The sequence below is a fragment of the Myxocyprinus asiaticus genome, chromosome 34, assembly GCF_019703515.2.
Source record: "Myxocyprinus asiaticus isolate MX2 ecotype Aquarium Trade chromosome 34, UBuf_Myxa_2, whole genome shotgun sequence".
Lineage (NCBI taxonomy): Eukaryota > Metazoa > Chordata > Actinopteri > Cypriniformes > Catostomidae > Myxocyprinus > Myxocyprinus asiaticus.
In genome coordinates this window covers 27462997-27480262 of record NC_059377.1, presented here as the reverse complement: position 1 = coordinate 27480262, position 17266 = coordinate 27462997, and the positions used below count along the sequence as shown (strand labels likewise).

The window sequence follows — 17266 nt, the reverse complement described above, 5'->3', positions numbered from 1 at the left end:
TTGGAAAATGGTAGCTGGTCAACTTGCTACCATGTTCCAAAACACATCTACCATCTTAAGGTGGATTGTACAGCAGGAAGTATTAAGTAGTTTGCTTGTAGCACAGAAGTCCATATTCCTCATGTACTTGTGTCAATGAATCAACTTTTTATTTCTCAAAATGAGACGTCTGATCTGATACTGTCAATGAAGACACATCTGAGTTTCTTCCATGACAGATGTAGCAGTGAAAGAAGACAAGTAATGTTTGGTGATCCATCCTATTTAAATACTTTCTCAATAGAAATTGACAAGGAGAGCTGTGGGGACCCAGGCACACCTTTGTATGGAATGAGGGAAGGAGATGGTTTCTCTAATGGTGATGTACTTCGCTTTGAGTGCCAGTTTGGCTTTGAATTAATTGGAGAGAAAACAATATCCTGCCAGAATAACAACCAGTGGTCTGCCAACATACCCATCTGCATTTGTGAGTACTGTCAACAATACATTATATTTTACATTTAATAACTGATTAATGCCTATGGAAATGTTGTTTCTGTCCATGTTTGTATGAATAGTTTGTACAACAATCTTAGATCATTTACAGTAGATCAGTGGTTCTCAACTGCTTTTGTTTTAGGACCCAGATTTTACATAGGACATCAAGTGTCAACCCAACACAGTACCACGAATTTTTTTTCATCATACGAAAGTAACCAAAAATTTCCTTAAAATTGAGCATTGAAATATATTACTGTAGGGCCAACAATATGCAAAATAAGAAAATTGGCAATTTTGGTTGTCTTGAATATCAGTGGATTCATGTTGTTAGCAGCAAATAATTCACTGTGCAAAACAAATTGTGGTTGGACCAAACAATGTTTATCCTCTTTGCAAATATTGCATATAGTCTGGGTCATTTTATTGTTTGTTTATTTACATTGTATACTTTAGTTCATGTCACGCGTCCTGTCCATACTGGAAAAAAGTGACAGATGAATTGCACCAAAATATTATAGAGTTTAATTGGATGCATGGCCTTTGACGTCAACAAAAAAATGTGATAAGCATTTTATCTTCCCTTGTAAAAGGTCATTTATTTTCCTATCTACAAACAGTTATGTGGTTAGTTCACTGAACCTATCAGAACAGACCTGCCACCAATTTGTGTGTCACGACCCACCAGTTTAGAACCACTGATCTAGATTTTTAGTCTGATTAATGTAAGGAAGAATAGTTTTACTACAACGTCCTCAAATCTGTTGAATTCAAAAAGTTACATCTTCAAGTACCATCTTATACAGTCAAATTTTTATGTCACAAGCAATTCTGTATCACTAGATTTTATGAACTTTCCAGTCTTTACCTTTTCTTCCAAATTCATGCAGAGTTTTCTGAGGTAAAAAGCAGCTGATATAATTGGCTTCTATATGAAGCCAATCTGGATTTATTCAGACTGATTGAGCTACAGTGACAGCTGCTATGTTTTGATTCTTCACCTGTAGGCTGTTTTAGTTGCTTTAAAATGCATAGCCAGACTTTCTCCGCATCTAATTGGAAGAGTAAACAAATCAGATAGCCTGAAGTCTATCTCTGGCATAAACACAATTTTTCAGAAACCATGAAACCTAATTATCAGCAGAATGAGAGTCTCCATATGGCAAATTAAAGACATGCACATGGCTAAATGCTTTATTTTTATTATACTATACATTACTGGTGAATGACATAGCATGCTTTTACAACCCCAATTCCAAAAAAGTTAGAACAGAATGGAAAATGCTTATAAAAGCAAATATTACATAGTGCTTTGTAAATTGTATTCACCCTGTGCTATATTGAAAGCCCTACAACAACACATCATTTGTTTTACCTTGTGAATTTAATTGATTTTTGTTTTTGTTTTTAATGTACACTGATTTCAAATCAGGTGATTGCAAGATGCTCCAAAAATGTTGGGACAGTCAAGTGTTTACCACTGTGTAACCAATTCTTCTTATTAAGCATTTGGGCACTGAAGACATACGTTTAAATTTAGCAAGCAGAATTTTCTCCCATTCATCCATTATGCAGGTCTTCAGCTGTGCAATTGTACGTGGCCTTCTTTGCCATATTTTGCACTTCATTCTGTGCCACACATTCTCAATTGGTCAGGACTGCAGGCAGGCCAATCTAGCACCCGCACTCTCTGCTTATGCAGCCATGCACTTGTATCCTGGAATGTATGGCAGTATGTGGTTTGGTGTTGTCCTGCTGGAAAATGCAGGTATGTCCCTGGAAAAGATGGCATCTGCATTACAGCATATGTTGTTGAAAATGTTTTTTTATGTTTATGACCATTAAGTTCAGTTAGGAAACTCTACATGGCTCTGGCTGATTGGTTGAACAGGTGTGCCTCATCCTTCACACCCAATCAGAAGCTTTTCCCTCGTGTCAAAATATATAACCAGCACCACTTGTCTAGATCTGCTTTATACAGGGGCTTTATCTTGATGTTGGTACAGTAGCAGCAGCATGTCTTTTCTGTCTCAGCAGCATCATGTTTTCGTGCCAACATCAGCAGCATATTGACTCATGTCAAGCAGCAGAAGCATGCATAAAGCAGATCTAGTCCGCCAAAACTAAGCTTACTTCACTGTCATTATCATCAATAAAAATCTTTAATCTATCTCCTAGAGTTTTCCTAACTGAACTGCATTAATGGTGCCCTCACAGATGCGCAAGGTCTGGGCACTGACACACCCCCATACCATGACAGACACTGCCTTTTGAACCTGATGCTGATAACAGCTTGGATGGTCCTTTTCTGCATGGTCCATCCTTTTTGACCCTGACAACACAACAGCTGTTTTTTACAAAAAATAAAATAAAAAATAAAAAACTATTTAAAATGTGGACTCGTCAGACCACAAAACACAATTTCACTGTTTAACTTTCCATCTCAGATGAGACTGAACCCAGAAAAGTTGGTGACTCTTCTGGACAGTGTTGATGTATGGCTTCTGCTTTGAATAGAAAAGCCTTAACTTGCATCTGTGCATGCAGCGAATGGGGTTGACTTACAAAGTTTCACCGAAGTATTCCTGAGCCCATGTCATGATATCCATTATAGACGCATTACGTTTTTTAAGACGGTGACGTCTGGGTGATCAGAGATCACACGCATTCAGAAGTGGTTTTTGGCTTTGACCTTAACGCACCAAGACAGATTCCTTGAACTACTGTATATTGTGCACTGTAGAGGGTGAAATGGCCAAAATTCTTCCAATTTGTCTTTAAGGAACATTGTTCTCAAAGCGCTGGATTATTTGTTGATGCATCTGTTGGCAAATTGGCAATCCTCAACCCATCCTTGCTCTTGAAAGACTAGGCTTTCAGTTACAAAGTACTGTTACAAATAAATCCTTTTTGTTTTTATTAGCATTTTCCATACTGTTCCAACTTTTTTGAAATTGGGGTTGTATATAAACATTATATACATGTTATATTCAGTCCAACACAGCTAAAATAGTCATCATGGGGACATTTTCTTTTTGTGATCTAATTTGGTTAGTCTTTAGATTAGTTCTATTCTATTCTGTTCTATTTCTTGGTAAACTGCCCCTTTAATAATTGAAACAGAGACAGAATAGATACTAGGCAAATGAGTGCTACTCTTTATTCTATTCTATTTTATTTTATTATTTCAGTTCCCTGTCTTTCCAACTTCACTGCTCCCATGGGCACAGTCCTCTCTCCGGATTACCCAGACGGCTATGGAAACAACCTTAACTGTGTGTGGCTGATCCTATCAGAGCCTGGCAGCCGTATCCACCTAGCCTTCAATGACTTTGACCTAGAGGCTCCATATGACATCCTGACCGTGAAGGATGGAGAGATGCTGGATTCGTCTGTGCTTGGCCGTTTCACAGGGGCGGAGGTGCCATCCCATCTCACCAGCAACAACAACATTCTCCGGCTGGAATTCCAAGCAGACCACTCCATGTCCGGCCGGGGTTTCAACATTACCTACACCAGTGCGTGTAACACTTCTGAAAGGGGCTTTATTTTGCATTATGTCTGCACGGAGCATTTATAAAGAATATTTGAAGCATGAACTGTGCATGAAAAATGTATAATGTTTATTTTAGGCATGTATTGTGTATTAGAAGGTAATTATCATTTTTCCTTAACAGGTACTCGTTTTGTAGCAGCATACTTGTGGATTTTATGATTACTTTTTATGATAGTAATTTAGCATGTTGAGTGAAAGGTTTCACAAATATGATGTACCTCAACAACAGCTAGTTCTGCTCCTTTAATCTAATTGGACAAGCAGCATTCCAAGAGTGCCAACATTGAGTATTTCTGTGTTTGCTGCGTTCCAGACAGGTTGCCATTCTGTGCATTGCTCTGTGACATGCAACGTTTGATTCAGCTTTTACTTAGGTTGGAACAATTTCCGTTAGCAGAGCAAAATTAGACTAAATAACTGGCCATATTGTGTCTAAAATGTAAGTTACTCAATATAAACTTCTCGTTTATAGAACTGTTGTATACACACAATCATGCTCGTGTGATAGTACTGGGTAAATTATATACAAATAGTAATCCACTACAAATTACAAATTAATTATCTAAAATTGTAATCACAATTAGTTACTTTACTAATTACTTCATTGAAAAAGTAATCACATTACTAATTACTTTACTTAAATAGTATAACACTTTTCCGCTCAATAAATTCAAAATAATTTCTATATTTCTTGTTTATTGTTACAGACAGGACATACATTCAGCAACTCCTTCACAATGACTCATTATGGGCAGAGCATGTGAGCAGGAGTGGAGCGATCAGAATTTCACTGGAGCAAGGAGCGCGTTTCAGAGATTGTGCTCCTGCCGCTCACAAGGCGCTCACTTTCCGCTCCAAACAGAATGCGCTACATTTCGCGTGTGGCCACATTAATAGACTATGTGTGTTGGTGGCTGTATTAGGTCCAAGATTTTAAACTGAGTTGATTATCAGAGATGAGGCAGCTTTTAAGCTCTGTGTGATTCGCAAGCTGATAAACAGGTGCCGATTCCAACAACTGACTACAGTGAGGTGAGAGCGCAGAGGCAGTTCAAAACACAGATTAGTTTCCTGGACATACATCTGTAAAGTAAAATAATTTTATTAGCCTACCGCGGATTTCTGTAAGGTTTACCGTTGATTCGCATGGGATAAGTGATGTCTGTTTAAATCACAGAGATGAGAATGTCAGCTGCATTTACTCACTGCTGTCACGCGTAATTTACCCATCAGAAAATGTATGCTATTTAGTTGCGCTGATTAATTATGAAGTAAGTATTAAACATGTTCATATGTATCTGGGATTATTAGAAGAAACTGACTTGAATATATGGCAAAATACAACAGAACTGGTTGCATTAGCAAGCCAGTAATCCCACAGTACACTCTTGAAATAAAATATAGACAATCTTTTCACATTATGTAATTTTATTTGTCCCTCCGGAAAATATGTTGCGAAACGTGGAGCTCAACACAATTTTTCCCATTCACTCTGCTCAAATCACAAAATTAGCTCTTGTGTCCTTTTCTAATTTTCCTAAAAGAAATCATGTTCGTTTTTTTCTCATGCATCAGTCAAAACGCAACAGTCACCGTCAGATAAAGTTTTGATGCACGTCTTACATTTTCTGGTGTCTTCTCAATGACTAACATACACTTCAGACACTTGGTGAACTTTAGAAACAATGAGTTAAAGGATGGACAGTGCAGATTCACTGGCTTTTTACCAACATGTCAATTCGCATGGGATAAGAATAACAGGGGTTATTTTTACAGAGCGTTTGATGTGGTAAAAGATGCTATTGTCTTTACCGGCACGGAAACGCGTAGCCCACAAACAGTCAGGAAAAATTACTGACATGAACGATTAGCACGGGATTAAAATAAATGAGAAGCACTGATTATTAGGCCGTTACATTACCCCACATCCCCATATAAAATAACCATGTCCAAATAGGGCAGAGAGAACAAGTCTATTTTTTTAAGCAGCCTACATCAAGGCATTGTTTGTGCAATTGTTATTTGTGCCATGAAATATTAGGTCGTATGCCAATATAAGAGGGACTTTTCTGTACCAGAAAATTATGCCTAATTTCTTTCTCATTTCATGCCGCTCCACTCCAACGTCACTCACTTTTGAACTTGAGCTCACATGCTCTGGTTTCAGGGCCATAATTCATGTATTTTACAAAAATAATATATTAGAAATAAGCATTACCCTATAATGTACTTAAAAGTAATTAAATTAATTGAAAGTCAGTCACTGTAATCTGATTAAAAGAATTTCAAATGTAATGCATAACACTACATTTTTACTACAAATTAGATTTCAGTAACTAATTACTTTGTAATTGGATTACACCCAACACTGAATATTGCTTAAAGGGGTCATGAAGTGCTATTTTATATAATTTTATTATCTTCCCTGAAGTCCACTGATAATGTTATTAAAGTTTTTTTTTTTTTTTTGCACCAAAACAGTCACAATTTAGTAATATATGATCATTTTTCATGTTTTTGGCCCTCTGTCTGAAACGCTCGGTTTTGGCCTAAGTGCCTCCTTAAAACTTTAATGTAAATGCCCACTGTTCTGATTGGCTAACATCATTAATCCCCTCAAATTCAGCAAATTCAATCAGAAGAGAATGAACAAGCCCCTCAACATTACAAAACTAAATTTCAGGGTTTACACATAATGCACATCAACACATTGCATCCGAATATATTAAACTGTTCATCTCAAGCACAACTGTTATCACTCAGCACCATAAACTATCAAAAAGTCATGACATTTGAAATATTCATGAATGAAGCGGTTTACTTACGTTTTTGAAGTGTTTTTAACTGCCCCATCCTTCAATAACAGTTCCTTTACAAAGCTTGAATCGTATTATGACGGTTCATAAACAAGCGACACTGATATGAACCGAAAAAAAAAAAATGAACAAATCATAGTCCAAAGAACGGTGAAATTACGCACATACATACTGAAGGCAAACGGTCAAAGACGTCCATCGTCAAAGACATAAGTTTACATACACCAACATTTTTTTTTTTTTGCATGCTATCCCTTTAAGAGAAAATATAATTTCAGTGTGTGAGACAAACACCACCAAAAAAAATAAATAAATAAAAATAAAAATAATAATAATAATAATAAAATATGTCTGTTTACAGCAACTTCCAAATGTGTCAAATTTAAGTCGATGAGCCCCATGCCTACCAAATCTCTTATCCGCATATTATTAGCACAATGACTTCTTGATGGTCTTTCTTAAAGGAGATGTAAAATGTCACAATGATCCATCAAAGACTTCAAAGTAGACGGTCTGCATGCATATTAGCTGTACTACAATAGTCATTAGGGCCGAACGCTAATACAGAGTCCTTTAACAGACTGTCTCCTTATTGTTGTCAGTAAAATGCTGTCAATGCCATGATGGAGTACTGTTAAATCTGTATGTATTCTGACAAACGTCATGTCCTTCTTGTAGGCCTTTCCTGTCACTAGACAATCATCAGACACTTAGTCTATTGCGGGGACAGCAGCTTTCCCTTGGGCCTCTGTTTATGCTTCATAAAGTTCTAAAAAAAAAAAAAAACAGCTGTTAAGTCAATAACACTAAGGAGACTAATAAACAGCGCCTCGAGTAGAAATATGTCTTAAAGAATTGAGGTACCACAAATACTCGTGCTTTCGAGTGCAGGCAAAATTGAAGATGAAGAGCACCACTTGAGATGGTGTTTCATTCAAAGTTTTCTGCTTCCTAAGAACCGAATTTTCTCAGAAACTAGTCCACTTGTTAAAGTGAAACGTTGTTGTAGGAGAGGTCATTTTTATTTTCTTTCTAAGGATTCTTTTCCTAGTGACATAGTGGTGTCATAAATTCTTTGACTATAAAAGTAACCACTAAAGTCTATGGTAAAAGGGGAAATGTTAGCTTTTAATTTATTTTTTATTTTCTATTTTATTTTCAATTTATTTAAAAAAAAAAATTCACACACAACACATACGCACACACAGCAGCTGCGTTTGGCTCTCTCTCTCTCTCGAACTGCCTCATCACATTGCACTTATCCCTCTCCTCGGCTGATTAGCCTGATTGGGGACCGGGCGTGCGTAGTGACGGCCCGGCCCCGCCCTCCTCCTCATCACACTCCTCCCTCCTTTGCCTTTGGCATGATGTACACCCCCCAAACAAAAACAAAACCAAAAAAGAGGAGAGGGAAAGGGCATGGCGGAGCGACAGTGGGAGAGAGAGAGAAAAAAAACTTGCTCGCCGGTTCCCAGACACGCCGTTGCCTGGTCCTCGATCATTCCTCCACCCTCTGGCAGAAGACAGCCGCTTCTCCCCGGGCAGACCTGAGCAAGTCCTCCGACCCCTGGCGGATGGAACACCCCTCCGCGTTTTGGCAGCCGGTAGGGAGCCCCTCCGCCCCTGGCAGCGGCTCCACCGCTCCAGGCTGCTGGCAGCGAGCCCCTCCTCCCCTCGTGGATGGCGGCCGTTCCTCCGCGTCCAGGCGGCCGGCAGCAACTCCTCCGTCCCCTGGCAGACGGCCACGGCTGCTTATTTGGGTGGATGGCAGTGGCGAGGACTCCACGGCAGCACATCCCTCCTCCTTCGCGGGCTTCGGCACCAATGTAACAAGGTTAAAAATGGGAAAGGAAGAGGCGGGAACCAGCTGAATGGTCAAAATAATATCTAATGAAACAAAAAGACACACAACACAAATGCACACACGGCAGTTGCGTGTGGTTCTCTCTCTCGAACTGCCCCGAACTCTCCCGATTGGGGGCCGGGCGTGCGTAGTCATGGCCCGGCCCCACCCTCCTCCTTGACACAATTGTATATTAAAAACTAAAACTTATTTTTAATTGTGGTCATTTTGATTTTATTTTGATCAGTTTTGGAGTTTTTAAAATGTGTTTTTAATTTGTATTTTTGTTTATTTTCAGATTTTTCCATTATGTTCATAAGTATTTATTTTATTCCAGTTGATGAAAATGTATTCATTTAGTTTTTGTTAACGATAACAACACTGGCTATAAGCCTGTCCATGAAGCTTCCAGTTCCAGAGTACTTCCTTATTTTCTTCATTCTTACAGCATTTGGCCATAATGAGTGTCCGGATCCTGGAGTCCCTCTAAACACCAGGCGATTTGGTGACAGTTTCCAGCTAGGCAGTTCTATCTCCATCATTTGTGAGGACGGCTTCATTAAGACCCAGGGAGCAGAAACCATCACCTGTGAGCTAAACAATGGCAAGGTGATGTGGAGCGGCCCCATCCCAAAGTGTGAAGGTAATTATAAGGGCTGGTTGCCACCATCAGTGGAATAGAGTCCCAAATAAGTGGACAATTGTGCCAAGTTTTCTATGTGACTAAATGGAATAGACAGACACCTGTGAATCACAGAAACAGGGGTTAATGGGTCATGTAAACTGGAGGGCATGTGGTGTTGAGCAGCATGTCATCTGGCATTACAATCATTGTCAATCCCTCATAATCTGTTCAGCATGTTTTTAATTATGTTGCAACACTATTCAAATGGTCAGGGGAATAGAGTGGCAGTCTAAAGATGTCACACACCAGCCATTGTAATAGCTTACTATAGTGCTTTTGTGAGATTGTAAATGTACGTACATATAAGCAACTATATTATGGCTGCCACGTAATGTGGCCTATGTAATGGATTTACAGATTAATGTGATTTTGGGAAACATATCGGGGTGTTTCTTTAACTCTAGGCCTTGTTTGGTTCAACTATTTGGCCCTCTGGCCTCCCTTTAAACACATTCTTCACACTTTCACTTGTTTACAGTAATTTGTCTACTAAAATGTCCAATGCTGATATACTGTATACTGTACATCACTGGAGAATTTATGAAACAAACCACTTTTAAAATGTTGATATGTTTTTGTTTGACAACATTCTGTAGTGAAAATGACACAACATTTTAACAAAATAAAAAATATATATAATCGGCGCCTGGGACTGGTGGGGACAGGGGACCATTGGGTTTGGGGGCGGTTAGAGGGGGACATTTTCTGAAACATTTGCTAATTTACTCTTTGTTGTGAAAGAATATATATATATATAATCAAATTTTATAGCTAATATGTGTGTCTTAAATACAATTTATTCACACAATATATTTGCACTGTTTGCATTTTTGCAACTTTACAAAATTGCATCTTGTTTGGAAATGACACATAATAAAATATTGTGATAAAAAAGTAATGTTTTAATTACTCATATTTCATCTCAGGCATGCTCTTACCATTACAATTTATCTGCCTGGTAACCCAGAAAACAAACTTCTGAAGAAAAAATATATATATATATATATAAACTTAATTGTTAATTGTGGTGGAAATTATGATTTGTGTAGACATTGATATAAATCACCTATGAATTCATACAATAAACATTGAAATAGTTTATTTCATTTGTTTTGATTATCATAATTTTAAATATAATATGATGATAGATTTGTATATTTTATGATAGAAAATTTGGGTCTGGGACAAGGATAAAACAGTAAAATCTGTACATAAAAGGCATTTGAAAAGTAGCAAAAATAAATGATAAAGGCCTGGTAAAAAGTTTCCAAGTCAGTTTTAATTTGACCTTAATGTATCAAAAAAAAAAAAAAAAAAAAATGTTTCCATAAATGGGTGTTCCATAAACTTTGGGAATTTTTAACTGATTTCAATTTTCAATTAATCCCTGGTGCATAAAAATTCCCAAAGTCAAAGAAACACCCATTTATGAAAACCAAGATTGCACAAGGAATGCTGGCTTTTTGATCACATACTGTATGTGAAATAAAGTGTATCCTATTTTATTCCAAATTGTGTTAACCCACATTTATCTTTACTCTTTCTACAGCTCCCTGTGGTGGTCACTTCTCAGCTCCGAGTGGAGTTATTTTATCTCCTGGGTGGCCTGGTTACTACAAAGACTCACTAAACTGTGAGTGGGTTATAGAGGCGGAACCTGGACGCTCCATCAAAATCACATTTGAAAAGTATGCTTTTAATTCTTTTTTTTTTTTTTTTTCTTCTTTGTATACAGTTGCAATTGAAATTATTCAACCCCCCTGACCAGCAATACATTCTGGTGATGTGAATTAAAACACATCAACTAAAACCTCAGTAAACATTTGAGTGATTTTGAGAACAAAGAGTTCAGTTTACACAAATTTTAAAATAAAAAATAACTAATTCTCTCCACAAATGTCATGTCAAAAATATTCAACCCCCAAAGTCAGTCATTTGTGGAGCATCCTTTATCCTTAATAACAGCAAATAAATGTTTCAGATAAGTGTTCTCAGGCTTCAGACACCTCTCTATTGGACTCTTTACACATTTCTCATGAGCAAAAGCTTCCAGCTCATTGACATACTTTGGTTTCTGTGCTGCCACTGCTTCCTTGAAAAAAAGGTTTGCAATGGGATTTTAATGATGGACTGAAAGGGCCATTTAAGGACATTCCACGACCTATCCCTGAACCAAAATTGTATTTTGGACAACTTGGATGTATTCTTGGTGTTACTGTCTTGCTGGAAATTCCAGTGATCACCGAGCTTCAATTTACACACTGAAGGCATCACATTTTTCATGCCAAAATGGCCTGATACCTGAAAGAATCCATGGTGTCAGTCACATAGTCAGGATAGCTGTTTCCTGCAGCCGCAAAACACCCCCATAACTGGACTGACCCACCTCCATGTTTGACCGTGGGTATGGTGTCGTTCTTGTCATCACCTTGTCATCTTACTCCAGATGTACTGCTGACCCATAGGTCTAAAACTCATTTTCAGTTTAGTGTCATACATCTATAAAACCTTCTTCCAGGACTCCACAGGTCTTTCCTACTACTTTCCTATTACTTCTTGAATATTCAAGTCAACATTTCCCTTGGTGAAGTTTTGCTTTCTTCCACACCCCATGAAGGTTGCTGTTGTACCATATTTAAAAAATGTGTGAATGGTGCTGCCAACTTTGTCTATTGGAAATTGAAGTGCCTTGGAAATGTACTTTTAGCCATGACCTTTCTTGTGTAATGAAATAATCTCCTCTATTAGCTTTTGAGACAGCTTATTTTTATTTTTTAAATTATTTTTGCATAGAAATACATTTTTGCTTACAACACTAAACTTAAATTTTAAAACTTAAATAAGTGCCATTGCAGATTGATGACTTAATTTTGTTTTAAAACAATTACTTGTGTAGCCTTACATATTTAAGAAACAGCTACATGCAATAGGAGTTGAATAATTATGACATGGCTGTATTTAAAAAAAAAAATCCTGCTATTTAGAAATATTAGGTTATATATTCACACTATGACTTTGAATGTGTCACTCAACTGATATAGATGTAAAGTTGAAAAATTCTGGGTCATCAGAAAAGCTTGCCTTTGTAAATCCTTACTGTCTTGGGAGGGTTGAATAATATCGATTGCAACTATGTATTTTGCTGTAAATGCTGGGTGAATTTGCGTAAATTGAACTACTTTTTGACAGTCATCTCAATGTCAAAATGTGGTGGCCCAATTTACCTGAATTCGCCCTATTTAAATGTTTCAGTCAAAATTTAAAATAACTAAACTTTCCAGACACAAAGATATCTGTGTACATAAAACTGGAAAGTTGAATTATTATCTGCACAGAAATTAATTATTCTCTAATTTTTCCCAACCAGATTTCAGACAGAGTTGAATTGTGATTTCCTGGAGCTTCATGATGGGCCCAACCTTCTCTCGCCTTTAATTGGCTCATTCAATGGCACCCAGGTGCCTCAGTTCTTATTCAGCACTGGTAACCACCTGTACATGCTTTTCACCACTGACAACAGCCGCTCAAACAGTGGCTTCAAGATCCTTTATGAGAGTAAGTACAACTTTCCACAGTTTTAGAGGCCATTCATACAGGACGTGTTATTGCGTTACAGGCTAGACGGAGCGCAACAGAATTGAACAGAAGACGTAACTTTTAAGTGTAAATCATATACACCGTTGCCAGGGACAAAAAGCTAAATCTTTTTCATTTCAGTTCGTTCCGAGCAGAAATGGTATTTTTTCGTTCTGGTTCCAGGGTTCTGCTGCCTCCATACCAATTGGTAACCAGTTAGAGCGAAATTAAAGAAGGTTAATATCATTCTTTTTTTTTTAATAACAGTACTCTGTGATAAGGGTGGGTGATATACCAGTTGCAGTGTTACCAGATCTCCTCAACCAAAATGAGTGATACTAAGCAATTAATTTTATTTTCCCCATGTGGGGGAATTATCAGCATAGAAATAATAACTAGCAAAGTATACAGTAGCCTGTATAAAATAACGTCTTTTCAATAAATGTATTCTTAATATTAAATTTATCCTCAAAAATATTAAAAATATTTCTGGCCTTCTAAAATCAATTAATTGGCAAAATCACCCTCTCCTGCATGCATTAACACACTGCTTGGGCGTGTTTGGACTAAACGTCATCTTATGCTGGCAGAATTGTTTTATTTTTAAAAATGTAATAATTATTTAATTATTTGCTTTAAATACAGATTTGCTTCTTAGTCAGAAGCAGCCAGCATCAAATCTGTATCAATGCATCATTTCTAACAATAATTCAGTGAAGACTTGACAACTGAGATATGTACTTTTTACCTCCAATATTTTTCTTTGTATCTGGATTAACCTTGCATGTATACATAGTAATTATATATAGTTGTCTAAAAGGTCTTCAGCATGTCACAGAAGGCTACATCCACAGTGTGCATTAAAACAAAGAAATATGTGATGCAGCAAAAATGCTCCACTTACGGTGCGTGATGATACACAACAGCTAAACAAGTTTGTCTAGCACATATTTACATAGACCATCAATGAAAAAATAGCACAAGTGAAATGCAAGAACACATCCTGTGTGAACAGCGCCTTAAAATTTGCCAAAGTTTTGAGTTTATATGGAGCATTATAAGTATGAATGTGAATGTAAAATTAAACCACTGCACTTGATCAAACTTTTGTGCCTAATCTCAGCCTAAACCACAGTCATTGTAAACGTTTTCTGTTTCACCATTCCTAGGTGTAATAGTAGATGCCTACTCCTGCCTTGATCCAGGGATTCCAGTCAGTGGACTCCGTTATGGTCAAGACTTCTCCATCGGCTCCACCGTGTCCTTTGGCTGTGACTTGGGCTACCGCCTCAGCCACGAAGAGCCACTGGTTTGTGAAAAGAACCACTGGTGGAGCCATCCACTGCCCACCTGTGATGGTAAGTCTCCTGAGGCATTTGAAATACTATAGCCTCAGTGAGTATTGACGCTGACTACCACCCCTGGAGTTGCGAGTTTGAATCCTAGGTGTGCTGAGTGACTCCAGCCAGGTCTCCTAAGCAACCAAATTGACCCGGTTGCTAGGGAGGGTAGAGTCACATGGGGTAACCTCCTCATGGTCGCTATAATGTGTGGTTCTCGCTCTCGGTGGGGCGCGTGGAGTTGTGTGTGGATGCCGCGTAGAATAGCATGGGCCTCCACACGTGCTACGTCTACACGGTAACGCGCTCTACAAGCCACGTGATAAGATGCACGGATTGATGGTCTCAGATGCGGAGGCAACTGAAATTCGTCCTCAGCCACCCGGATTGAGGCGAGTCACTTTGCCACCATGAGGACTTAGAGTGCATTGGGAATTGGGCATTCCAAATTGGGGAGAAAATAAAAAATAAAAAATATATATATATATATATATATATATATATATATATATATATATATATATATATATATATATACACATATACACATATACTATAGCCTTGTACCTTACAGACAAGGACAGATTATGATACCGTGAGGCCCCATGGCACCATCCTCTTTGGAGGCCACCTCTTGTTTCAGTTCTGATGTATACATGTAATCGAGTATATGTAATTCTTTAACCAGAAAATTACAAGCATGTAAATGTGGTCAGTGAAACTGTTTATTATGTGTCAATTTACATCTCAAATAAAGGAGTTTCATAGTCAGTGACGAGAAGGGCTTTATAGACCATGTCATGAAAGTAGGACAGCACTAAACAGCAGGTTTGCAATGGCAATGAAACCTCTTCTGAACGCTGCATGAATGACTTTACCTATGTCTTCCCATGTCTAAACTCCTTAGGCTGCCTGTCCTTTGGCTATTTGATTACATACTTCCTCTCTCTCCTCTCTGAGGCAGTTAAACTGAAACAATGTGATTCAATGCAAGGCACTTAGCCCATTGCTGAGGAGAACTCTGAGAGGCAATTTGCTGTTAAGGCTGCTGCAGCTGATAGGAACCGATGCGCTCCCCAGATTAGACATCCAGTGGCACTTTTTACTCTGCACACTGTCATTTCACTTCCATGACTTCTAAATGCAGCATGCATTAGAGACATGCACCTGGTTACACTGCTGTCTTAGCTAGCAGAGGTGGATGGGATAGATGCTTTCTCCGTTGAGCACCACTATGTGTTTAAAAGAGAAACTTATGAGAACTGAATCAAATAGAATCATTGGAGATAATGCTAAAGGGATAGAACATTTGTACAATAACAGACTGTACAGCAGTCTGTAGGGGTGGGTACTTCTAGATGAAATGCAAATGCTTTGGTAGGGGTTTCAGTCTCTTCACAGGTGCCGAGATACAACAGCGCACACAAATGTTGATTCACCTTGGATATATCCAAAAATATCAAGTTCATCTAATAGAAATATGATATGAAATGCTCCTTGTAAACATTGCTTTGAGTGATAAATCATTTGTCCTTTAGCACTCTGTGGGGGTGATGTTCGGGGGCCAGGAGGCACCATCCTGTCCCCTGGATACCCGGAGGTATACCCAAGTTCCCTCAACTGCACCTGGACTGTGGAGGTCAGCCATGGCAAGGGTAAGTCAATAGTCAGTGTATCTTACCTGCACACTGATTTTGCCCTCCAGGTAGATGTTCACTGTAAAAAATGACTAAAATCACTCTACATTTTAATGTAAATTCTAGGTCAATATTAATTATAATTAATTATTATAAAATTATTATTATAATTATAATTAAATTATTATTATAAAAAATGACTAAAATCCCTCTACATTTTAATGTAAATTCTAGGTGGTTTTACAACCTGCTGTGTGATATGTTCTTTGCACTTTGTTTAACCACTTTGATCTTAAAGGGATAGTTCACCCAAAAAATTTAATTCTGCAATCATTTACTCACCATTATGTTGTCCTGAACCCAGTTGATTTCTGTGATATACACAAATATTTGACAGGGGATTGTTAATTTAGTCACCATTTAATAACATTTCATAATTGTTCCAAACAATGAAAGTGAATGGCTATCATTCTGATCCACAAAATAATGGAAGTCATACAGATTTGGAACAACATAGGGGTGGGTAAATGATTGCAAAATGTAAATTTTGGGGTGAACTATCCTTTTGATTATTGGTAAAAAAAAAAAAAAAAAAGTCCAGTTGAACCTTGAGTAGGAACAATTGGAGATAAATTATTGTGACAAGTTAAATGGATTGAAACAAAGATGTTGTAATAACATAATGATATATATATATACACACACACACACACACACACACACACACACACACACACACAACCGGTCAAAAGTTTTGAAACACTTGACCGAAATGTTTCTCATGATCTTAAAAATCTTTTGATCTGAAGGTGTATGCTTAAATGTTTGACATTTGTTTTGTAGACAAAATTATAATTGTGCCACCATATTAATTTATTTCATTATAAATCTAAAATTTAATTTAAAAATTATTTTTAGACCAAATAATAAAGAAAAGCAGCCAATAAGTGCCCAGCATATAGATGGGAATACTGTTTAATACTGTTTAAAAAGCAACCCAGGGTGATACCTCAAGAAGTTGGTTGAGAAAATGTCAAGAGTACATTTCTGAAAATTCTAGGCAAAGGATGACTACTTTGAAGATGCTAAAATATAACATAGTTTTGATTTATTTTGGATTTTGTTTAGTCACAACATAATTCCCATAGTTCCATTTATGTTATTACATAGTTTTAATGACTTTACTATTATTCTAAAATGTGAAAAAAAAAAAAATTATAATAAAGAATGAGTAAGTGTTTCAAAACTTTTGACTGGTATATACAATGTATTTATTTTGACTGGCTGAATGCTGAAGACTTATAAATTGATAATTGGACTAAAAGAAAACTTGCAG

General features: G+C 37.4%; 1 protein-coding gene across 1 annotated transcript in view; it reads left to right on the top strand.

Moving 5' to 3' along the window:
* The window catches only part of LOC127425389 (CUB and sushi domain-containing protein 3-like), a 701868-nt gene that overhangs the window by 474414 nt on the left and 210188 nt on the right, over nucleotides 1–17266 (top strand). The window contains exons 13-19 of the mRNA XM_051671320.1: nucleotides 284–466; nucleotides 3669–3995; nucleotides 9141–9335; nucleotides 10927–11065; nucleotides 12745–12932; nucleotides 14123–14311; nucleotides 15832–15948. Coding sequence (XP_051527280.1) covers nucleotides 284–466; nucleotides 3669–3995; nucleotides 9141–9335; nucleotides 10927–11065; nucleotides 12745–12932; nucleotides 14123–14311; nucleotides 15832–15948 — 1338 coding nt within the window. The remainder of the gene's footprint in view (nucleotides 1–283; nucleotides 467–3668; nucleotides 3996–9140; nucleotides 9336–10926; nucleotides 11066–12744; nucleotides 12933–14122; nucleotides 14312–15831; nucleotides 15949–17266) is intronic.